The sequence below is a fragment of the Sphaerodactylus townsendi genome, linkage group LG08, assembly GCF_021028975.2.
Source record: "Sphaerodactylus townsendi isolate TG3544 linkage group LG08, MPM_Stown_v2.3, whole genome shotgun sequence".
Taxonomy (NCBI): Eukaryota; Metazoa; Chordata; class Lepidosauria; order Squamata; family Sphaerodactylidae; genus Sphaerodactylus; species Sphaerodactylus townsendi.
Genome location: NC_059432.1, coordinates 10339110 through 10364806, shown reverse-complemented (window position 1 = coordinate 10364806; position 25697 = coordinate 10339110). Strand labels below are relative to the sequence as shown.

At 46.8% G+C, this 25697-nt stretch overlaps 1 protein-coding gene across 2 annotated transcripts in view; it reads right to left on the bottom strand.

Moving 5' to 3' along the window:
• CSGALNACT2 (chondroitin sulfate N-acetylgalactosaminyltransferase 2) overlaps window positions 1-25697 on the bottom strand; it is a 59689-nt gene that overhangs the window by 4811 nt on the left and 29181 nt on the right. For both annotated transcript variants that reach the window (XM_048506384.1, XM_048506385.1), the window contains 5 exons: window positions 14279-14495; window positions 13266-13367; window positions 11949-12127; window positions 7835-7929; window positions 4483-4564 (listed from right to left, as the gene is read on the bottom strand). In XM_048506384.1, the coding sequence (XP_048362341.1) occupies window positions 4483-4564; window positions 7835-7929; window positions 11949-12127; window positions 13266-13367; window positions 14279-14495 (675 nt within the window). The remainder of the gene's footprint in view (window positions 1-4482; window positions 4565-7834; window positions 7930-11948; window positions 12128-13265; window positions 13368-14278; window positions 14496-25697) is intronic.

Here is a 25697-nt window from a genome sequence, read left to right as displayed (position 1 = left end):
TTCCTCAACCTCTCTTGTTAACCATGGTGGCTTTCTTTTGGACTGGGTGCTGCCTTTTCTAACCTGTGGAACACATTCCAGCTGAGCTTTTATTACTGTGTTTTTAAATAACCTCCAAGCATCCTGGACACTATCCCCCTCATCTTTGAGAAATTTCCCTTTCTGAAGGCGAATGTAACTACATTAGTAGTTGCCACTTGTTCGCATGCTGAGATACTGAATCTGACAGCATTGTGGTCGCTGTTCCCTATCGGCTCAACAACACTGACTTCCTGCACCAGGTCCTGGGTCCCACATAGAATTAGATCTAGGATCACCTCTCCCCTGGTTGGTTCCACAACCATCTGCTCTAAGCCACAGTTATTTAGCATATCCAGGAATGCTCTCTCCTTACTATGACCTGAACATGCATTTTTCCAGTTTATGTGGGGATAGTTAAAATCACCCATTACCACTACATTTTTGTTTTTGTTGGCCTCTCTAATTTCTTTTTCCATCTCAGAATCCTCTTGTGCACTTTGGTTAGGGGGACGATAATATATTCCTAATATTCCTAATATTCCTCTGGAATAAGATGACCCAGCAGGCCTCCCAAAATGTGGAAAGTGCCCTACTTACTCATGCAAAGGACTGACCCCACCATGGCAAAGGTCCATAAAGTCCCATGGACAGTCCTAAAAGAGGCCGGCCTTCAAGAGAAGACTGTCTGAAGAATACAACGGACACAGAGAGGGGTGTGCACGGGAAAAGGAACTCAGCAAACGTCAAGATCCAAGACCGCGGAGGGCTTCTGAGGTCACAACCTGCCCTAGAAGGAGCAGAAGTGGCGTAGTGGCTAAGAGCAGTGGCTAAGAGCAGGTGCACTCTGATCTGGAGGAACCGGGTTTGATTCCCAGCTTTGCCGCTTGAGTTGTGGAGGCTTATCTGGGGAATTCAGATTAGCCTGTGCACTCCCACACACGCCAGCTGGGTGACCTTGGGCTAGTCACAGCTTTTCGGAGCTCTCTCAGCCCCACCTACCTCGCAGGGTGTTTGTTGTGAGGGGGGAAGGGCAAGGAGATTGTAAGCCCCTTTGATTCTCCTGCAGGAGAGAAAGGGGGGATATAAATTCAAACTCTTCTTCTTCTAGAAATCGGGCCTGGAAGCAGGCAAGGTGCCAGCGCAGATGGCACCGGATTGATGTGACGCATCCCAAATGGCTGACCTCAGAAAAGAACGTTGCTAGCACATTTTGTGCCAAGCATACATTCAAGGGCAGCCACAGGTCCAGTCTGGAGGCAACGGCCATATGGATCACTGTAGCCAGGTTCGGAGGGTGGAACGTCAGTCAAGTCACAGTCAACTCCCAGCGATGCAGAAGGGTTTTCAAGCCAAGAGGCGAACAGAAGTGGGTTAGCCATTGCCGGTCTCTGCATAGCAACCCTGGGTTTCTTTGGTGGCCTCCCATCCAAGCACTAGCCTGGACTGACCCTGCTTAGCTTCAAAAATTTCACAAGATTGGGCAAGCCTGCGCCAGCGGAAGGGCTGGCTTTCAAGCAGTGGTGGGATCCAAAAATTTTAGTAACAGGTTCCCCTGGTGGTGGGATTCAAACTGTGGCGTAGCACCAATGGGGCTGGGCGGGTCACGACGGGGGTGTGGCCGGGCATTCCGGGGCGGGGCTGTGGCAAGGACGCAGCCGCTGCGCCGGTCCTTGGGCGGGAAACGAATGCACGCAGGCGCAGGCTGCCACGCACACCGGTGCACCTGCTAGACTGCTTCAAGTTCTGCGTACTTCTGCCGAGAGGAGGGGCATAACTAAGGCAAAAATCACGGGGCAAAATCACCAATTAGTAACCCCCTCTCGGCACACACAAGTAATTAGTAACCTACTCTCGGGAACCTGTGAGAACCTGCTGGATCCCACCTCTGCTTTAAAGCCAACTGTAACTGAGAGGTGTTCTAAGCAGCAGTAGCAGCCGGTTTATCTATTAACAAAGTCAGGTCTGAGAGAATCCCCTAGCTCAATCTGACCTTCTACGGAACGTTTAACCCCATCTAAGTCTGGGAAGAAGAACAAGAGTTTGGATTTATATCCTCTCCCCTTCTCTCCTGTAAGGAGACTCAAGAAGGCTTACAAGCTCCTTTCCCTTCCTCTCCCCACAACAGACACCTTGTGAGGTAAGTGGGGCTGAGAGAGTTCTGAAAGAACTGTGACTGGCCTGAGGTCACCCAGGAAGCTTCATGTGGAGGAGGAAGGAAACAAATCCAGTGAGCAGCAGTGGCCTAGTGGTTAAAAGCAGGTGTGATCTAATCTGGATAACCGAGTTTGATTCCCTGCTCTGCCGCTTGAGCTGTGGAGACTTATCTGGGGAATTCAGATTAGCCCATGCACTCCCACACACGCCAGCTGGTTGATCTTGGGCTAGTCACAGTTCTTCTGAGCATTCTCAGCCCCACCTACCTCACAGGGTGTTTGTTGTGGGCGGGGGAAGGGAAAGGAGTTTGTCAGCCCCTTTGAGTCTTCTTATGGGGGGGGGGTTGATATAAATCCAACTCTTCCTCTTCTCTTCTCAAGTTTACCAGAGAAGAGTCAGCTGCTCATGTGAAGGGGTGGGGAATCAAACCTAGTTCTCCAGATTTGAGTCCACCGCTCCTAACCTCTACACCGCACTGGCTCTCCATCAATTGGGAGATCACTATCGACTGACTGGACATCTTATCACCATCAGAATCAACTGAACTGGATAACTGATGCTCTCTGATTGAATTGTTTTCTGCATTTTGTAGCACTGCTGGGGGTCTCTGCAAGAAAGGTGAGTTATGAACGTTGTCAGTAAATCCTGCCTTCCCCGCCAGTATTGCCTTCGTGTTACCTAGATAAGTTTCAGCATGTTTGTCCTCACCGCAGCCTTGAGACCCAGGCAGAAGGCCTTCACGGCTGCCTCTGGAGGCCTGGCTGATGAACATAAAGCTGGGTGTAATCAGCATACTGGTGACCACCCACTCCAAAGCTCCTGACAATCTCAACCAATCTCAACTTAAAGAAAAGTAGGGATAAAATGGATGCAAAAGGGAATTCCAAAACTGCAGGCCTTTGGGGGAAGTGTGAATAAATGCAACGGAGACTAAACAGCCTTCAGAGAAAGCACTTAGTTTAGCTTTGGAGGAACAAAAATCACAATAACGTACTTAACTTGATTTACCTTAAGTAGAAATCGTCTGGCAAGATATTCAGATTTTCCTCTATACTATACACAGAAATATGTCACTGCCCCTGCTCCTTATTTAACTTATCTGGATAATAAAGATCTAAGGAGAGCTTTTACTCTTGCAAGAAGAAGAAGAAGAAGAAGAGTTTGGATTTATATCCCCCCTTTCTCTCCTGCAGGAGACTCAAAGGGGCTTACAATCTCCTTGCCCTTTCCCCCCTCACAACAAACACCCTGTGAGGTGGGTGGGGCTGAGAGAGCTCCGAGAAGCTGTGACTAGCCCAAGGTCACCCAGCTGGCGTGGGTGGGAGTGCACAGGCTAATCTGAATTCCCCAGACAAGCCTCCACAGCTCAGGCGGCAGAGCTGGGAATCAAACCCGGTTCCTCCAGATTAGATACATGAGCTCTTAACCTCCTACGCCACTGCTGCTCCTAGTGCACATTTACCTTCTGCTGTCTTAGAAGGGAAATATCAAAAGATACCTTATGCTGCAAGGTTATGTTCTTGCTCTCTGAATTCTGTAGAAACTATAGAGCATATGTTATTAAAGTGTCCCCTTTATGAGGAGGCAAGGAAAAAATGCCTGTCACATCTACTACACAAGATGACATATTGTTCTGATAAAGTTTGTTGTGAAAAACTATTACAAGATAAGAAGGAGAATATTACTAAATGGGTAGCAAAATTCTGTCTATTCATTATGACAAAGAAAAAATGATCTGAATATGGCATCCCCCTTAGATATTTTTGTTTTGTCTAGTAATTTTATGCGGTTTGGTGTGTCTACAAAGTATAATGATATATAGATGGATAGTGCTGGAGAGATCTGCATTCTTGTTTTGTTGTAGATATTTTGGAGATTTGTAATATATTTGGTCATTGACTGTAAATAAAGTCTTCTTCTTCTTCTTAAGTAGAAATCATGGAGATGGTGCTTTTGAAAGCTGCTGTATATTGCTGTGCTAAGCAACGCAGCTAAAAATCCAAGTTATTTCATAGCCGACAATATCAGAGTTAAGCCACAAGATGGCATCAAAGAATATCAGCGAGCTGGCTTTTTGAAAGCAAAGACCGAATTAACAAGAAGCCTTCCGTGTGAATAACACGCACCATTTTTTTCTGCAGAGTTTAAAAATGAGATAAAATTGCTTCCTGAAAGCAAGAATCTGTTCTAGCTTTAATCTACGTGCCTTCGAGCAGGCATCAGGGTTAGCAGCACGCATCCACAACAAGACCAATAACAGGGCATCTAGGAAAAACATTTAAGAGGTTTATAGCGGGTGCAACTTACCAACAGTCAAGAAGTCTGTTCGATATTGACAAGTCATCCCAAAACCAAAATCCCGCCAAAAGCCGGAGTCCTTTTTGTGCACCTAAAATTATAAACATACGGACACTGTAGGCTTTTCTGGAGTTTCTGAAGAAGCAGTAATGTATTTCAACCATGTATCAGAGGGGGGCGGGAGGGCTGCGCCACACACCGGGCACACTAGTGGGTTACATGGGGGGCGGAAAATTGCCCCTGCCCCTGCAGGGAGTGGGTCTCACAAGGTCTCCTGGGAAGTGTAGTTCCCACCAGGTTGCTTTTTCAGTTGGCTGTGCCGGCTAAACTAAGGTAAGTGGGGGGAGGGAGCAAGGGGGGGGACAGGGGAAGGCACCATTTTGCCCCGAGCACGCCCCCCCCCCTACTACACCTCTGCCAGGCATTTATTGTTTTCCACATCCTTTCCCTCTGCCCTCATTCCTTTAGGACAGCGATGGCGAACCTTTTCGAGACCAAGTGCCCAAATTGCAATCCCAAACCCACTTATTTATTGCAAAGTGCCAACACGGCAATTTAACCTGAATACTGAGGTTTCTGTTTAGAAAAAACGGTTGGCTACGAGGCGCGCGTTACTCAGGAGTAAGCTTGGTGGTAGTCGATGGCTTTGCTTGGAAGCAACGTGCAACTCTTCCAACAGGTGAATCATGACCCTGGGAGGGTTTACTCAGAAGCAAGGCCCATTGCCGGCAACTGAGCTTACTCCCAGGTAAAGGACTGCGCTTTAGTTTAACAGCACTTAACACTACTTCCCCAAAACTAGGTCTTAGGATTAATGCTAATAATCGAGCCCAGCAGCCCAGGCCAGCCTAGATGTGTGTGGGGGGACTCTGAGTGCCACCATAGGTTCACTTTAGGAGAACTGTAGTCTGCCATTAGGAATCTGACTTTCTATTTAGTCGCTGGGTTTTCCATTGGCGACAAAGGCGGCCCCTGATGTCTTGTGTGCTCCTTTCCAGAAGGCAGAGTTGTACCACCCAAAAACTTCTACCGGTACTCTATTTACTTTTATTTATCAAAAACACTTTAAAGCAACCGTTCCCTTCTGTCTCAAGAGAGTGGAGTCTGGAGGGCGGTCTATCGGCAACCGACAAAAGACTGCTCGGCCGGTAACATCCTTTTCTCTTCCCCTCTCCCCCCCACCCCTCCGCCCCACGCCCCTCTGGATTTTGCATGATAAAGAGTTCTACCGAGCGAAAGCTCCGTCTTTTTGTGTCCCTTGTCAGTCAATGAAAGTTTGGGAGGGTTTGGCCATTAAGTCACAACTGATTCATGGCAGCCCTGCCTAATTGTCAAAGCCAGAGATGCTCGGAGATGGCTGGCCACTGCTGGACTCTACCCTGGTATTCCTTGGTATTCCTTGGAGTGGTATTCCTGGTATTCCTTGGAGTGACCCTGGTATTCCTTGGAGGCCTCTCATCCCAATACCAGCTGGGACTGGGGCTGAGAGTGCGTGAGATGGGCCCAAGGTCACCCAGCAAGCTTTCATGGCAGAGTGGGGATTCAAACCTGGGTTTCCCAGATCCTCGTCCACAACTTTAATTATTATGCCATTCTGGATTTTCCTTCGAGACTAGGAACCTCTATACCAGTGGTGGCGAACCTACGGCATGGGTGCCAGAGGTGGCACTCAGAGCCCTCTCTGTGGGCACACACAGAGTGCCCCCCACACACATCTAGGCTGGCCTGGGCCGCTGGGCTCGATTATTAGCATTAAACCTAAGACCTAGTTTTGGGGAAGCAGTGTAGGTAACCCTGTTAAGTGCTGTTAAACTCCACTGATTTTCATGCGAAGGACTAAAGCGCGATCCTTTACCTGGGAGTAAGCTTGGTTGCTTGGGGCTTGCTTCTGAGTAAACCCTCCTAGGGTCGTGATTCACCCGTTGAAAGAGTTGCACGGTTGCTTCAAAGCAAAGCCACCGACTACCACCAAGCTTACTCCCAAGTAACACACGCCTTGGAACCAACCGTTTTTCCTAAACTAAAACCTCAGTATTCAGGTTAAATTGCCGTGTCGGCACTTTGCGAGAAATAAGTGGGTTTTGGGTTGCAATTTGGGCACTCAGTCTCGAAAAGGTTCGCCACCACTGCTCTATACCTCTGGCCTGCTCTCAGCTGGAAATTGGGCTCTATACTGTAACGTATTTCCACTGCAGTGCATAATGCAAACTGACGAAATGGTGGGTGGAACCAGACAGGATAAAAACATGGCCCTGCCTCTCCGAAGAGCAGCCTCATAGTGAACTGTTTCCAACGCGCCACCCCTGCTGTGCGGGCTTGTTTTGGGCAAGGACGTTTTCTGTCCCGTCTGGTCCCAGCCTGAGAAAGACACAGGAGATGGGTACAGTCACTCCTGCTCTTTGTCCGCACCAGGCGCCGGCAAGAAAGCGGCAGGTTCAAGGGGCGATGCAGTAGAAGACCCAGACTCGAGTCCAGTCACGCCAGAGAGGCCACCAAGGTTTTCGGGGGAACAGCTTCCGAGACACAAAGCTCCAACAAAGTACCGGGCAAAGGAAATTGGGACTTTTGAAAGTTTACGCCCCTCCAAGTCTTGTTGGCCATTAAAATGCAACTGGATTTGAATTTATGTATTCATTTATTTCATTCTATTGCCAGGCCGCTCTTCCTCTTGCAGATTGAGGGCGGCTTCTGACATGAGATAAACACAACGAAAACCACGCACAACATCTCTCAATCTATCTAAAATATGTATCCTGCTGGTGATTAAAAGCCCTCATAAAATTAAAAAATCATCCTAAACAGAGGATTAAGTGTGTCCTGGACCGGGCGTTACATGTTGCAGATTACTGGACTATTTATTATCCATGCCAGCAGGGGCTGATGGGAATTGTAGTCCATGAACATCTGAAGCACCAGAGTTGGACACCCCTGGCCATGCCAGCAGGGGCTGATGGGAATTGTAGTCCATGAACACCTGAAGCACCAGAGTTGGAAACCCCTGGCCATGCCAGGAGGGGCTGATGGGAATTGTAGTCCATGAATATCTGAAGTGCCAGAGTTGGACACCCCTGGCCATGCCAGCAGGGGCTGATGGGAACTTCTGAAGCGTCAGAGTTGGACACCCCTGGCCATGCCAATAGGGGCTGATGGGAATTGTAGTCCATGAACATTTGAAGCGCCAGAGTTGGACACGCTGAACTTTTTGTCCTCCCTGATGAAGCCGGTGAGGCAGGCTTAGATACTGACAAGGTGGCCAATGCGGGGGTCACTAACGCTTCCAAAGATCCTCCAGCTCCCTTGTTCTGGATGTCCTAATATAGAGAATACGATTCTTAAGCATCTTTAGATTCCGGCAGCTTACCAGTTGCTGCTCCACAGGGGGTGGCACATCTTGGTTAGCGTAGACAATGGCAGGATTATAAAGGCTGAACACCACAGGATAGAAAACTTTCTTGCCTAATGGAGACAGAAGAGGTTTGTTAATGCAGTTAGCACATTTCTGAACAGAAAGATCAACTGAACATCTTGTAAGGGAAAACAGTTGTGGGGGGGGGGCGTGGGGGAGTTGGCGACAGATGAACAGCCTCATACAGCTGCTCCGCTGTTTCAGCTTTTGAATGCATTTCCTGGACCAGGTTTTAATGGGTCTGGATTATTGGACTATCTGGACTACGTACTTTGAATAACTGGAGTATTATCTTCACATTTTGTTGGATGGCCCAGCCACAATAACAAACTTTGCAGCCACTGAAGAAGAAGAAGATGAAGAAGAAGAAGAAGAAGAGGAGGAGGAGGAGGAGGAGGAGGAGGAGTTTGGATTTATATCCCCCCTTTCTCTCCTGCAGGAGACTCAAAGGGGAAACAACTGAAATTGGTGAATCTTGTCCATTAATAATAACATCAAAAGTCCCAAAAGTCCATTTTTCAAGAGGCAGATCACTGCAGAAGCAATCCAGAAACACCAGCACTTCGTAATGCAGGGAATTGTGGGAGTGTTGTGGGGTTTCCGGGCTGTATGGCTGTGCTCCAGTAGCATTTTCTCCTGACGTTTCGCCTCCTCTGAAAATGCCAGCCACAGATGCAGGCAAAACGTCCGGAGAAAATGCAACTGGAACACGGCCATACAGCCCGGAAACCTCACAACACTCCAGTTTTTCTGCTCGGTTGGCCGGTGAGCATTCTTGCTTAACTAGGGCTGGACTCTGACCGTTGCTTTGCCTGGTGTTTCGGGGGCTCTTTTGCCTGTTAAATAAAGACTGTGGACGTTTGCTAACTTCAGCCTGCCTTGGCTTTCCTGGCAGACAGTCTGTGACAGTCAGGCAGTTTCGCCCACATCTATGGCTGGCATTTTCAGTGGCATGTCACGCTGTGATGCAGGCGAAATGTTAGGAACAAGAACGACCAGACCACGGCCACCCTGCCCAGGAAAAACCACAACTGCTGAACAGAGCGATGTCACAATTTAAGCACCCTGATCACTAAGTTCCAATTTAGCACTCACACAAGCGTGCCTAGTCAAATGGCCAATTTGGCCTGTAGCTGGTGATCTGGGGAGGGGGGGGGGGCGAGTTGGCCATCACCGTTGATGTTGCTCTGTTAAGTCTCCTCCACTAATGGGGGGGCCTCATTTTACTTTTACAGCATGGCCTTGAAGCTTCCCCGAAAGTCGCCTTTTGCACACGGGTCCTCCTCTCTCCCGCCGTCGCCTTTTACGGCACCTTTGGCCAGAGGCGTTCCTCCCATTGGGCAAAGTGGGCAGTTGCCCAGGGCGCCACCTTGTGGGGGGCACCAAAAATGCAGGTGGGATTTTTTTGAATTTTCAGAGTTTTTTCTGTTTTTGGCCTGCAGGAGGCGCAGTTGTTAGGCTAGCTAGAAGCACCAAAATTTCAGGGATTTTTCAGGAGACTATCCTGATGATATCACCCAAGTTTGGTGAGGTTTGGTTTAGGGAGTCCAAACTTATGGATTCCCATAGGGAGTGTCCCCATCCCCCATTGTTTCCAATGGGAGCTAATAGGAGATGGGGGCTACACCTTTGAGGGTTCATAACTTTGGATCCCCTGAACCAAACTTCACCAAACATGGGTGGTATCATCAGTAGGGGCTCATGAAGATACTCTGAAATTTTGGTGCTGCTATCTTAATAATTGCACCCCTGACAGCAGGCACACCCTAAATTTCCCCAGATTCTCCTTTTAAATCCACCCCTTCCTGCCAATGCTTGTTTTCTTTCTTTCTTTCTTTCTTTCTTTCTTTCTTTCTTTCTTTCTTTCTTTCTTTCTTTCTTTCTTTCTTTCTTTCTTTCTTTCAATGCCTAACAAAGGTTGTTGTTGTTGTTGGGGGAGGGCATCAAACTCAGGTTTTGCCCAAGGCTCCAGTGTGCCGAGGTACGCCACTGCCTTTGGCCGTTAGGACTGTTTATTTCGGCACAACCCCCAACTTCTACAAGCTACCTTGCAAAACTTAAGGTTTAACGACAGTAAAAAACGGCCTGGTCAACACATCCTGTTCTGGGCCGGCACTGCTCAGGTCTCGGTTTCCTGTAATACGGTGTGAGCAATATTTCTTCAGACCACAATGCTCTGGAAGCCAAAGATCCTTCTTCAAAGGAAAAAGAAAACGACAAGAGCGCATCGTCTGTTGCTCTAGGTTTTCATGGTTCATCCGCCATCCCCGTGAAGTTCTTCTTCCTTGATTCCTGTCTGTCCTCTAAAACACAAGGGGTCTTTGTGCCCTTCTGGCCTCTGTAAGCCAGCGTACACACAAACACTCACACCCATGCGTTTCATCTAATCTGATCATCGCAGTGGGAAGTGCTGTCAGATCGCAGTCAACTTACGATCACCCTGTGGACTTTTTAGGGCAAGAGGCACTCAGAGGTAGTTTGCCATTGCCTGCCTCGGCGTAGCAACCCTGGCCTGCCCGGGTCCCATCTAAGCACTAACCAAGGCCAATCACAAATGTTGGTGCCTGCCATGGGAACCCCTCCGGCCTTTCTAGGGCATGCTCAAGTCCTACTTTTTTTCTTTTAAACATGGGTCTTCCCTCTCTTTTCAGCTGAAAAATGGCATGAAAAAAAAGATGAAGACAACATAAGAACATAAGAACAAGCCAGCTGGATCAGACCAGAGTCCATCTAGTCCAGCTCTCTGCTACTCGCAGTGGCCCACCAGGTGCCTTTGGGAGCTCACATGCAGGATGTGAAAGCAATGGCCTTCTGCTGCTGCTGCTCCCGAGCACCTGGTCTGCTAAGGCATTTGCAATCTCAGATCAAAGAGGATCAAGATTGGTAGCCATAAATCGACTTCATAAATCTGTCCAAGCCCCTTTTAAAGCTATCCAGGTTGGTGGCCATCACCACCTCCTGTGGCAGCATATTCCAAACACAAATCACACGTTGTGTGAAGAAGTGTTTCCTTTTATTAGTCCTAATTCTTCCCCCCAACATTTTCAATGAATGCCCCCTGGTTCTAGTATTGTGAGAAAGAGAGAAAAATTTCTGTCAACATTTTCAACGATGAAGAGAGTGAAGAAGGAAGAGGAGTTTGGACTTATACCCCCCTTATACCCCGTTGCATATGCATAGCCTTTGGCGGTAAGGGGTTTTAGTGAATCTCCCTGTTGATACGGCTGATGGAAGGGCATTGCAACGGGCCAACATCATTGCTCTACGGAGCCTGGGCACGGTTATCTGGTGCAGGTATTGAGCCCCCTTATTACCAATATAGGTGATACCTACAGCTAAAGAAGAACAAGTCCTGGAAGCCTTTTCGAGTAGGATCTGATGTTCCTGGTCAAACAGCCTTCTCTTCAGAAGTTGGAAAGTCTCTTTAGATGGTAGCATGGCCAGGTAATCCAAAGAATAGCCTAATTTGTTAATTTTTGTTTCTATAATGCCCCACCATTCCGAGTGACAAGAAGTCTTGAGGGTTGAAACAGATGCGCGGCCAATATTTGAGCGTGGCAAGCCATGCTCTTGTCTCTAAGAGATGTTGCCCAGTTTCGAGGCACAGGGTGGCGTAAGGCACGCAGTGAGGCATGCCCAAAAGTTTAAATAAAAAGCGAGATTGTACTCGCTCAGCTGTGTTGGACAGGAGCCTATCCAAAGTGGGACTCCATATAATAATTGCTGGGCCACCTTGGTACCACCAGCATTCTACCACCTTTTGGAAGCAACAGCTACCTGACAGCCTGCATAGCATAGTGGTTAAGAGCAGTGGACTGTAATCTGGAAAGTCAAGTTCAATCCCCTGCTCTTCCATATTCAGTGTGCTCCCCTGCTTCAGACTGCTGGGTGGCCTTGGGCTAGCCACAGTTCTCTCAGAACTCTCTCTGCCCCGCCTATCTCATATGGTGTCTGTAGTGAGGAGGAGAAGGAAAAGTGATTGGAATTCCTTAAAGGCTGAAAAAAAACATGGCATTAAAAAAAAAACCCCAACTCTCCTCCTGAATTCAGGGTCTTAACATAAACATACTTGGCTCAGCATTCAAACGGCAGCTGTTTAGGAACTCCGCTGTGAAATAAATATCGACGTCGCAGAAGAACATCAAGACTTCGCCCCTCTCCCAGGCTCTGGCACCGACATCTAGTCCTCGACCGCGATTGAACTCTTCGTTCAAGGAAACAAGCGTGTAATTACGGAAGCTAGTCTCTCTAGGAAGGAAAAGAGAAAGGAACAAGGGAGCGTTTTCCAGCAATTCCCGGCACGTCGATTTACGGATGAAATGAATTCCACGCGGTTCGCTCAGTCAGCCTCAACACACCTGAGCTTCTTGATAGGGAAGGAATGGAATGGTCAGACTCCTATTAATGACGGAGGAGGTCCCACCTTCCACACCAACAAGACAGACAGCAGCCCCTCCTTTCCTCCGGAAAGTCCTCCTGCCACCTGGAAATGGAGAAGCGTCCCAGGAACGCTTGCTCAACCTCTGGGGCAGCCTCCCAATGCTAGCTACAGATTAGGAGCCACAGATCTCTCAGAACCCTTCCGGAGCCACGCACAGAACCCTACAGGGAATTTATAAAAACGTCATCCACCTTCTAATCTTCAGCTTTTTTACCTGAATTGTAGAAAGCAAACGGACCCTTTCTCCTCGAAGCATCACACCCATTTACACCATTCCAGAAGGAATGCATTTTGTCCCTTTCCCATAAGAAAGCTGACGAAGGGATGCAATACATCTTTCAACCAAACATTCTGGACTTCAAGGGAGCAGATGTCAAACAGACGGAGACGTACAACTTAGAAACCCAAGCTAATCAATCATGAGGTTAGTATGGGTGCCTCTCTTGAATTATCGCAATAACATGGGTGAAATCTCTTCCAAATGAATGACAGAGTTCCAAGTTAGGTTTATCTTGGCTACCACCCTGTTAAGATAGGGGCACCACTAATTCTCTGATCATAGGGATAATATGGATTCCATTCCACAAATCTCTGGGCAAGTTCTGAACTTTTAAGAACGCATCAGAGACCAATGATATATACATTAAAATGAAGGAGAAGGAGGAGTCTGAATTGAAAACTACAGGACTGAGCACTGTAAGTAAGCCACTTGGAAGTTCATATCCAGTTTCTGTTTGCTACTAGCTCAGAAAACATAAACATGATAATATCTGATATCTACACCACCATTTGGAACCTCGCATTTTGATGGCGGGATGACATGCCAACAGAGTCAAATTAGGCATTCTCCAAATTTTTGACCTGCCAAGCCCAAACGGTTTGCCATCCCTGTAACATACACACATATATTCACAGGCAAGTCACATTTGGATTTTCTTAACTCACCTAGAAACCGACTCTAAGATGCTCTTGACTTCAGAAAGCCCCTCGTGGCCAAAATATACTACAGTGAGGTGAATCCGCTTGTCCTGATTAATGCACACTTCCCTGAAAAGAACAAACAAACAAACGAAAAACATCTTTCAACCAAACATTCTGGGCTTTAAGGGAGCAAATGTCAAACAGATGGAGACGTACAACTTAGAAACCCACACTAATCAATCATGAGGTTAGTATGGGTGCCTCTCTTGAATTATTGCAATACCATGGGTGAAATCTCTTCCAAATGAATGACAGAGTTCCAAGTTAGGTTTATCTTGGCTACCACCCTGTTAAGATAGGGGCACCACTAATTCTCTGATCATATGGATCATATGGATTCCATTCCACAAATCTCTGGTCAAGTTCTGAAGAACGCATTTTAAGAACGCATCAGAGACCAATGATATATACATTAAAATGAAGAAGGAGGAGGAGTTTGAATTTATATCCCACCTTTCTCTCCTGTAAGGAGACTCAAGGTGGCTTACAAGCTCCTTCCCCTTCCTCTCCCCCCAACAGAAACCTTGTGAAGCAGGTGGGGCTGAGAGAGTTCCAAAGAACTGTGACTAGCCCAAGGTCGCCCAGCAGGAATGTAGGAGTGGGGAATCAAACCCGGTTCTCCAGATTAGAATCCACCAGCTCTTAACCACTACACCACGCTGGCTCTCACTAGTCTGAATGAGAAGCTGCAAATGCTGGTGCTCTCCGATACTACAAAGCGTTTGAATCATGCCCAAATTAACCAGCACAATGGAAGAAGCACACATGATTTATCTTCCAGGGTGGGAACCTACCGGATGGCTTAGGGCACAGGTGTCAAATTTGCGGCCCTCCAGATGTTCATGAACTACAATTCCCATCAGCCCTTGCCAGTATAACCAATGTTCATGTTGGGAGGGACTGATGGGAATTGTAGTTCATGAACATCTGGAGGGCCGCAAGTTGTTACCCAGGAGCCTAGATTGCAATGCACTTACCTGAAGTTTTGCATGAACTGGGCAAACACCTCCGTCCTTCCGGCAAGGGGAACAATAATGTTTATTACTGATCTGGAGATGTCAACCGTTTCACTCTTCACTTTCATGAGGGGTCCAAATGGACGGAAGAGGGTGACATGTCTGTACTCCATATCCTCGGCCTTCTTGTAGAACAACTCATACTGCGTCCCTTTGTCTCTCTCGGAGCGATAATAACCTTGGGAACAATCCATAGGAGGAACGGATTCAGTCACAAATTTTCAACTCTGTGGCAAAGACTCTGCTGCTTCAGGAATTACTACACAGGAAGAATGTGCCAAATTTCCGGCTTGACCAATTGCATTAATACATAAAGGAGAAAGAACAGAAAAGATTCCACCCCAACCTGGGGATGATGATGATGATGATTATTATTATTATTAATAATAATTATTATTATTATTATTGATCTTGTTTGCTGTGTATAACTGTTTTTGTATCAATATAATAATAATAATTATTATTATTATTATTATTATATTGATACAAAAACAGTTATACTAGCAAACAAGACATCAATATCTTAAGTGCAATGATACATCACACGTCGGATACTTCCCAAGCATCTAGGACTGTGTGATGTATCGACGAATAATGTGTGCAGAGCCGATTAGGGTGGCCTTTTGCAGCTGACATATGGTGATTTTGTCAGCACCAATTGTTTTTAAGTGCCGTCCAAGGTCTTTAGGCACTGCACCCAGTGTGCCGATCACCACTGGGACCACCTTTACTGGTTTGTGCCAGAGTCTTTGTAGTTCTATTATTATTATTGTTGTTGTTGTTGTTGTTAGATTATTTATATGCCTTCATGTGTATTTATAGTCTGCCTTCGCTGAGGCTTCAGGTGTTAATTACATAGTGTAAGTCAAATACAGTCAACAGGATAGGACAACCAGTGAACAATACAGTAAGATTACAGAAAGCTCAGAGTTGAAACAAAAAATTAACTTTTTAACGTGATACATGCAGATACAAGTAGTTTGCGTTTATATCCACCATTCTCTCCTGTAAAAAGACTCAAAGGGGCTTGCAAACTCCGTTCCCTTCCTCTTTCCACAAGAGACCCCTTGTGAGGTAGGTAGGGCTGAGAGAGTTCTGAGAGAACTGTGACTAACCCATGGTCTCCCCGCAGGAGTGGGGAAACAAATCCGGTCTACCAGATAAGAATCTGCTGCTAGCGTGGAGGAGTGGGGAAACAAACCCAGTTCTCCAGATTAGAGTCCACCTGCTCTTAACCACTACACCACGCCGGCTTTCCTAGGAGTAAGCCCCACTGAATAAACTTCAGCAGGATTCTGAGTAGAGCCGGTTAGGACTGTTTTTTAAGTGGGTAGAAACTATGTAGTCCGGAACATACATACAGCGATAGGTCGCAAGCCACAGTCCCTGTCCCTTTACTGATGCAACTTTCTGGCCATTTCATTACAGTGCAGTCTTATTCACCTGTGCAAAAAGTCCCCTTGGATAATTCCACAGTGCATAGTTTGCGGAAAACCAGGAGAGGGGAAGCCATCCTAAACTCCCCCAGGGTGGCTATTCCATAAGGAGAGAGCCACAAAAGAGAGTGCGTCAGAAGTTATTGATTCTGCCCATTTGCAGGATGATTCCTGCAGAAGGTGTTCCTGGAATGAGTGAAGTTGTAAGGGGCACAGGTGAGAGCAACGGCCCCGCAGGTAAAAGGGAGCAAGTCCGTGAAGGAGAACAGTTGGTTTTTATACCCACTTTTCACTCCTATGAGGAGTGTCAAAGCAGCTGACAACTACCTTCCCTTCCCCCCCGCCCCCCCACAACAGATACTTTGTGAACTAGGTGGGGTTGAGAGAGTTTGAAGAGAACTGTGACCGGCCCAAGGTCACCCGGCAGGCTTCATGTAGAGGAACGAGGAAACAAACCCAGTTCATCAGATAAGAACCTGCTGCTCATGTGGAGGAGTGGGGAATCAAATCCGGTTCTCCAGATTAGTATACCGCCCTGGCTTTGTATGCAATAGTCAATATCTTGAATTGAGCCCAGTGGTTGCTGGGTGACCTTGGGCCAGTCACAGTTCTCTCAGAACTCTGAGCCCACACAGAAGTAGACAATGGCAACCCACTTCTAATTGTCTCTTGCAGGGCCACTGTACATTTGTTGAGACTTGATTGCACTTTCTGCCATCCAATTGAGTGACTGCAAAATGAGAGCAATATGGACACTCCTTCTAGCTCTCAATAATAACCTAACTGCAGTGTTTTGTCAGGTCACATGTTCGAAACCCGGCGTCTCCCACTTAGAGCAGGGGTGTCAAACCCACGGCCCTCCAGATGTTCATGAACTACAATTCCCATCAGTCCCTCCCAACATGAGCATTGGCTATACTGGCAAGGGCTGATGGGAATTGTAGCTCATGAACATCTGGAGGGCCGTGAGTTTGACACCTGTGACTTAGAAGATTTCAAATATCACGACTGTGAAGGATCTCTGTCCAAACCCCCTTTGCAAGGAACAAAGACTTGGCTGTACGGGGCAAAGCCTGAACTGCCGCCAAAAACCCAAACAAGAGGCATTTCTCATGCTGTTGAAAATACTGCAGATTCTGCTTCGTAAGGAGCCACCGCAGAAACCACGGCTCAAAACAAAAGTCAGCAGAGGCCTTCGCTATCTATCGGAGCATTTTATTGGCAGCTTAAGACGCTTAGAAGGTCAAGTCCTGCATTAAGCAGATGATGACTTGGCTTGACCGTGCTAATCTGCAACTCTAATCCGTTGGAGAATATCAATACTTACAATCAGTTCACTGACGTCCACAGGAGAAGTTCGGGATGTTGCTTTTTAACATTCCAAAACAGTCGCCGTGGCCAACCAGGGCTCCTTGGGGAATTCAGTCAACTGTATTTTAAAGGGTTTTTTATCAAATGGTTTTATCGACCAAGCTTAGTCACTGAAATGCAAACGTTCAAGCTTTTTTCCCAAAGCTACTGCTTTTTTGGCGGAGAATTCTGCCCCACGAGGAAGGTGGAATGGCAGAAAAGAAGGACTTTTAATTCTGTTTAAGGTGAACCCCCACATCTGTAATGCAAACTGGCAGCAACGATGATATATTGGGGCAGGCAACGACAACCAGATTGTTTGAAGAAAATGGGCCTATTTAGACATTAAAAAATAGCAATTGTTTCCGCAAAACCCTTTCACCGAAAGAGGTATATTATTTCACTCCTTTTTATTTCCTTGATGAATGTACTGGGAAATCAGCTCTGGCAGATCTTTAACTTAACAAGTACTATTGTATTTGCAGCGGTCTTACACATACTATTCAAATCTAGCCTTTTGAATCTTTGCCAAGCTAGAAAGAATGAAAAGGGTTTTTTCCCCCCGAGGGGAAAGTTCTGAACATGCAATTCTTCATAAGGTACACTCTCTAGGTACGCTCTTCACAAATACATTATTCGTCATCTGATTTTCTGTATGAGCAGTGGTCTAGATACTCAACACTGGTCTCTGAGCCAATCATCCTTAAATCTAATTCTAATCTGGAGAACTGGGTTTGATTCCCCACTCCTTCACCTGAGTGGCAGAGGCTTATCAGAAGAAGAAGAAGAAGGAGGAGGAGGAGGAGGAGGAGGAGGAGGAGGGAGGAGGGAGGAGGAGGAGGAGGAGTTTTTATATCCCCCTTTCTCTCCTGTAGGAGACTCAAAGGGGCTTCCACTCTCCTTGCCCTTCCCCCCCTCTAGCGGAGCATCCACCTGTGAGGAGGTGGTGGGGCTGAGAGAGCTCCAGAGAAAGAGCTGTGACTAGCTCCAGGGTGTAGGAACTGCAAGGGCTCTCCAGATGTTCATGAACTACAATTCCCATCAGCCTCTGTCAGCATGGCCAATTGGCCATGCTGTTAGGGGCTGATGGAAATTGTAGTTCCTGAACATCTGAGATCTGGAGAACACATGAGTTCCCTACCCCTGGACTAGCCCAAGGTCATCCAGCTGGCGTGTGTGGGAGTGTACAGGCTAATCTGAATTCCCCAGATAAGCCTCCACAGCTCAGGCGGCAGAGCTGGGAATCAAACCTGGTTCCTCCAGATTAGATACATGAGCTCTTAACCTCCTATGCCACTGCTGCTCTTGTGAACCAGATGGGTTCCCACACTCCTATATTCCTGCTGGGTGACCTTGGGCTAGTCACAGTTCCTCGGAACTCTCTCAGCCCCACTTACTTCACAAGGTGTCTGTTGTGGGGAGAAAAAGGGAAAGGAGCTTGTAGGCCACCGTGTGTCTCCTTGCAGGAGAGAAAGGTGGGGTATAAATCCAAACTACTACTACTACTACTACTACTACTACTACTACTACTACTACTACTACTACTACTACTACTACTACTACTCTCCTCCTCCTTCCTTCTTCTAATATAGATCTTGACAAATTTTCTTTGGCTTGTCAAGCCAGCCCTAAAATATAGGAGCTGAACTTATCTTCTAGCATTCAGGCTTTTATATCTTAATGACGATACTTTTTAGTCACTGCTATCAAAAACCTGATTATGAACTCTTCACGGTATCATGTCATTCTTTAAAAAGCTGTACATGTTGTAGTATATAAGTAAATACAGAGTAACCTTGCTTGCCATCACAATGAAAAGCTAACCTCTGTCCCTCACCTAAATAAGCTTTGTCGTTCAATGAAAATGACCAAGGGACATTTAGTTCTGACCTGGAAAGCCCAGGCATGTCCAATCTCATCAGATTTTGGAAGCTAAGTAGGGTCCGCCCTGGTTAGTACTTCAATGTGAGACCACCGAGAAAGTCCAAGATGACTATGCAGAGGGAGACAGGACACACAGCCTCTGTTAGCTTCTTGCCTGGAATCTCCCATGGATGAGGTCACCATGAGTCTATTGTGACTCAATGGGATGATCTCTTTCTGCCCTCACCTGGAAGGCCCAGGCTAGCCTGATCTCCTCAGATCTTGGAAGTTAAGCAGGGTCTACCCAGGATGGATAGGAGACCACCAAGGAACATCAGGGTTGCTATGAAGGCAGACAATGACAAACTGCCTCTGTTAGCTTCTTGCCTGGAATCTCCCATGGATGAGGTCACCATGAGCCTTCTGCCCTGATCTCATCAGACTTGGGTTGTACTTGGTCCTTTTTCTTTGTTGTACCTGGTTTGTACTTGAATAGGAGACCCCCAAGAGGCAGACAACAGCAAGCCACCTCGGTTGGCTCCTTGCCTTGAAAACCATATGGAGTTGCAATAAGTTGGTTGTGATTTGATGGCACTTTCTGCCAAGAGGTGTTTATGATAAGTGTGAGCTGAAAATATAAGATACCACAATGACATTTCTAGGCACCGTGGCACCCTTGTAGATTCCCAATGCAACAGAAAACTGGTTAGTCTCTTTGTGCCGGACAAGAGCCTCACTGCACAAATTTTGCACAAATTTACCTATTTGGGGGGCTTCTCGAGTCTACGGAAAATTACGAAGCTGCAAATTAAACAAAACAAACCCCTAGTTGTTGAAGACCAAATATGCTTCAGATGGAATGCTGAGCACCAGTTAAAAGAGCAGCAGTGGCGTAGGAGGTTAAGAGCTTGTGTATCTAATCTGGAGGAACCAGGTTTGATTCCCAGCTCTGCCGCCTGAGCTGTGGAGGCTTATCTGGGGAGTTCAGATTAGCCTGTGTACTTACACACGCCAGCTGGGTGACCTTGGGCTTGTCACAGCTTCTCAGAGCTCTCTCAGCCCCACCTACCTCACAGGGTGTTTGTTGTGAGGGGGGAAGGGCAAGGAGATTGTAAGCCCCTTTGAGTCTCCTGCAGGAGAGAAAGGGGGGATATAAATCCAAACTCTTCTTCTTCTTCTTCTTCTAAAAGGGAAAGGGTGGAGGGGTGGAATTCAACCTCATCAAATCTCCGAAAGGGGGAAAATTTGGAGGCTGGAGGCAGGGGATAATTGGCATATTCCTCATCAGTCTTCAGCTTCTTGTTCTCCATTAGATAACAAAAGTCTCAGGTATATATTCTGAACCATTAGCAGAGCGCACTACCTGCCTTTCTACAGAGCGTTTCAAAACATCTGGCATCGATACTCAGTTCGTGGTGGATTAGGTTATCATGTTATGGGAATGGGTTGCATTTGTGTCTGAAGACCGGGTTCCCCCAAAGTCATCTACAGGTTTCTCTCTCCTGCTTTTATAGCAAGCAGACGCTTGGGAAGTATAAATGGAAACAGGTATGTTGACTCCCGCTTAGAATTGGGCCTCATCTCTGCTTGGGCTGATGGTTTATTTATCATATGATAAATAAATGGGGGGAATATGATTGAAGTCTATAAAATTATGCATGGGGTAGAAAATATTGACAGAGAAAGGTACATATAACTTTCTCACAATGCACTAGAACCAAGTGTTCTGTTAAGAAAATGCTGGGGGGGAAGAATTAGGACTAATAAAAGGGAAGCACTTCTTCCATAGCTAGTGTGAAAGTTTGGTGTTTGGAATATGCTTACCACAGGGGAGGGAGTGATGGCCCACTAGCCTGGAAGGCTTTAAAAGGGAGCTTGGACAGATTTATGGAGGAGAAGTAGATCTATGGCTACCAATCTTGATCCTCTTTTGATCACAGGGTTGCAAATGCCTTAACAGTCCAGGTGCTTTCGGGAGCAACAGCCATGAAGGCCATTGCTTTCACATCCTGCATGTGAGCTCCCAAAGGCACCTGGTGGGCCACTGTGAGTAGCAGAGAGCTGGACTAGATGGACTCTGGTCTGATCCAGGTGGCTTGTTCTTATGTTCTTATCATTCTCTCAACCTCTTACACTCTGCTTCAGTCTGAAGTCAATTACACACTCTTTTACTAATAGACTCAAACCACCTATCCTACAATATGAAGAATTTATTTCTGTTACTGATGCTGTTTGGAAACTAACCAACTTGCCCCTAGCATTTAAAAAAAAAACCTTATGCATTTGCCCAGAAAATCATAATTACAAAGCGAAAAGTGATTTCCATGTTTTCCTGGGCCTTCATTTCTTAATTCTACCCTTGCATTATCATTACCAGGATGAATTATGGACACCAATACTTTAAATAATTATTTGGAGTTGAACTGAGATGCATTTCTCAGAAGAGGAGAGCCGAAGGGAAAAAATGAACATGGTTTATCAACCAGCAATTTTTGTATTAAGTTATATCTCTGCAGTCCACATTCCCTGTTAGAAAGCAGTGAAGGTGGATTATGGGTGCTTCCACAATGTAGGTTCTGGTGAGACAATATACACTAAGCAATTTCATTTAAAGTGCAATCCTTAAACATTCGCACCCTTTTAAGTGCGCTGATCTCAAACAAACTGAGACGGGTGTCACTCTGTTAAGGATTGCCTTGTTAAAAACAAACAAACAAAATCCTTTTTCTTCCCCCGGTCCCGATAAAAAAGCTGAAAACGTATTAATCCCGTTTCCAGACAAAAGCGTTCCCATGTACCGTAAAACACACACAGCCATCTGCTTAGGTACATCACAATTTTAGAAGCAGACAGAAAATTGTATTTAAACTGCAAAAAGTCCAGCTGTTTCTATGTTGACTTCTCACAGTTGCAAACTGTAGTATTTGTACAAGGTTTGCTGCATAATAAATTTGATTCCCCCGCCCTCCCACTAGAAGTCCACCAGATGCCTTCCCCTCCTGGAGTTTCGATGCCTGATGAAGATGAGCACCTGGGCATTTGGCTGATTCCCGTTCTATAGTTTTCAGATTGGGTTTATTATTGTGTTGGAAGGGACATTCTTATGGTTTTTATTGTAACCCACCCTGAGACTGTTGTAAAGGGTGGGGCATATATAAATATACACCTTTACCACCATCTTCTATATATATAAAAATCTAACAGTGTGTTTGTCCCTGATGGTCTCCCTCAGAAGCTGCTGTGGACCAGGATCGCCCCCCAAATTTTCACATGACGTCCCTCCCTGTTGCGGGCAGGTAATCAGACCTTCAAATCACCGAAATCACCATACCTGAGCCAGATAAAAGCGTCTTTCCCTGTGCACTGAAGGCCATGAAGCTGGCACAAGTAGTGTTGGCTGTCACCACTTGCCAGAATGTTGGGTGCAGCCCTGTCTGTCTGTGGCCTGAGGGGCTTAGAGTGTCGTGCAGATGGGCAGAGATGAGCAGTGAGAAATAGTAAGTAAAATAGGTAATACTGGTAGAGTGTCACGAGGTGGAAGTGAAACACATACACACACTTTGCCGTGTGAGGCGTCGGGTTGGGGTTCCCCCCCCCCTCACCGCATAGGTAACTTTTCACTCTCTGTGCCTCACCCACTACTACCACACAGCACATCCAGCTCAAAATGTCCCTCACACACCTCACTCCTGCCCCTCCCTCACATCCAGCCACCATACCCACTTCCTCACCCATATTTGCCACAGCTCCTCTTTTTTACTACAAGTGAGGCTGGAGTTGCTTTTCTTCAAAAGAAATCCGTTGGGGTGGGGGTGAACCAACTACTACTAGCTCCGGCTTCTTTTGCACGTGGCCCTTCTGAGAGACCCAGGGGGGGCTGGCCTCAATCTGAAGCGCCTCACATACCTGCCTCTCTGCTGCCTGACTGGGATAGCCTCCTTTGCCCCAGTTCTGCCTTACTGAAGCCAGGACTGTCGTGTGTCCAGCCAGCCTCATGGACAGGCGGGATTCACACTCCTGGACAGTTCCGTTGTGTGGAATGGGAAGGGTTACCTTATACCATAGGTGTCAAACTTGCGGCCCTCCAGATGTTATGGACTACAGCTCCCATCATCCCCTGCCAGCATCATGCTGGCAGGATGATGATGAACTATGAATAAATCCCATAACTTTATCTGGAGGGCTTATAAGATTGACACCTAATACTACTACTACTAAAAAAACAAGACAGCACCATATAATGATGTGCATTGAAAAGGGAAAGAGGGATTCCATTTGACCACTCCAAAAGGCTATGCTGGGGATCACTGGACCTGCATGGACATCTGTGTGGGTTGTGGACTGTGATGAGAAGGACAACTGCCACAGCAACGCGTGGCCGGGCCTGTTAGTTAAATATATAGTTATTAAACCAGGGACATATCAGCAGACAAGGGGCCAACGCAATGAATGCAGACACTGAACGGCTGATTCTGACGCAAGTCTGCATTATTCTGCAGACATTCAGCACAGAGTCATGGGAGTGGGGCGGGGGGGGGGGGGTACCAGCTGCGGCCCAGTGGGTGGCTCAGCCGTGCTGCGTAAAACACTGTCTCATGTGTTCAGACACAATTAAGGCAGCTTAGTAAGAGAAAACGGAGAAGTACTGAGTCATGCTTGTTTATTCCCGGCAGATCTTAAAGCCAAGACTAGTTGCTTTCATAAAGAAAAAAGACTCAGGCAGAGAAGCACCATTGAGACACGTACAGCACACGTGGCAGAGAAAGACTGCAGGCGGTTAAAGACAACAGGATTCAGGTGAACATGTCTATTAAGAAGGTTTTGAGGCCTGGTCAACCAAAGAGGAGTCAGCTTTGAACTATACTTTTGCCTTAAATTTAAAACGTTTCTTGCTAACTTGACGATTTGTGGGAATGTGGAACTATGGTATAGTACAGCCCAAGCTCGTCAAATCTCCGAAACTAAGCAGGGTCGGTACTTCAAAGGGAGACCTTTAAAGAAGACGCTGCCGAGGAAGACCGTGGCAAACCACCTCTGCTTCTCATTCGCCCTGAAAACCCCACCAGGGGTCGCTAGAACCTGGCTGCGACTTGACGGCACTTCACATACGCGCAACTTGACATTTTGTACACTGCTCTTGAAACTGTTATCATCAAGTTACATCTAGAGATGGAGCAAAGCAAAACCGCCACGGAGAGATTTAAATTGGGCGAACAAGGAGGCAAGTTCTGGCTGGGACAGAAAATTATGCTGAACCAGAGTTAGCCCAAAGACAGCAAATGGGTTCTGGTATAGCCTGCATCTGTCCCTCAGCTTCTTCCAGTGGTGGCGAACCTTTGGCACTCCAGATGTTATGGACTATAATTCCCATCAGCCCCTGCCAGCATGGTGAATTGGCCATGCTGGCAGGGGCTGATGGGAATTGTAGTCCATAACATCTGGAGTGCCAAAGGTTCACCACTTCTGATTCTAAACTCTGCCAAATTTATTGAAACTTCATGCAGTCAGGACTTTAACAAGTGCAGCAGAGAGATGGAGACTGGAGGTCCCTCGCAACTGAGTTGATCTTCTAGGTTAGTGCGACCCACTTTAAGGCTCAAACACTGGGCTACCAACCCGCTGCCCCCAAACAGCTGGTCGGCAGGGGACCTACTGGCAGCAGAGAGAAGCCTGGCGTGGAAGTGATGTCACTGGCAATATCACCTCCCAACATGCACCAGGTGTGATGCCGTCACATTGCAGGTGACACGGAATGCGCTGGTATTTGGGCAAAAACTCTAAGGCCATGGTGGCGAACCTTTGGCACGCCAGATGTTATGGACTACAATTCCCATCAGCCCCTTCAGCTTTAGTCAGTACTACCAAATGAGGCGAAGTGATAGGAATATCAATCCCTCTTTATCTGATCTAAGGTGGGACTCCCTCTACTCTAGGTAAAAAATGGGTTTTACCACGGAGTCTCTGCAAAGGTGAGGGGATGGGATTTATTTATTTATCAGATTTAATATACCGCCCCATCCCCGAAGGGCTCTGGGTGGTGTACAGCCAATAAAACAATCACATTCAATTATGATCAGTAAAACAAACATTTTACAATACCAGCTGATTGCTGCTCCCGCCAGTATCTTGCGGGTCCCCACTTTGACAATATAATCTCCATTAAGTATAACTACAACCTTTTAAATTAGCAGGGAACCCCAGCCGCTTCATTCCAGCGCCTGCCAACCTTGTATTATAATAGTCTGTGCCTTTTCCCCTTTAATTCTGCCTTTACTACTGGGTTATGGACTCCTTCAAGTTGCTGATCAGCTTCCTCAGTCCACAGAATTGCCAGGTTTCACCACACAAGCAAAGAACATCACGAGCCATTTTGTGAAACAGTTAACATTCTCAAGAGTCAACGTCAGAGATTGTGATATTTACGTTTCAATCATTTCCTGAGTAGAATCCACATGTTATGTAGCGGCTGAGCGAAACTGAATTCTTTCACAAAATGACCCCTTTCCAAATATGAGTAATATCCTCCCCGCTTGTAAATTCATACGGGCCTTGAAGTGCCCCACAGAAGTTCGCTCAAGTCAAATGCTGCTGCGTCTAGCCGACTCCTCACCTGTGTCGATGCTTGACTGGAGGGTCTCAAGACCACGTTTGGGGTTATTTTGGTGATCGCTTTGCAACCTCGCATAGCCCCCACGAGGACGTCTGCACTTCATCTGCATGTAGCTAAATGA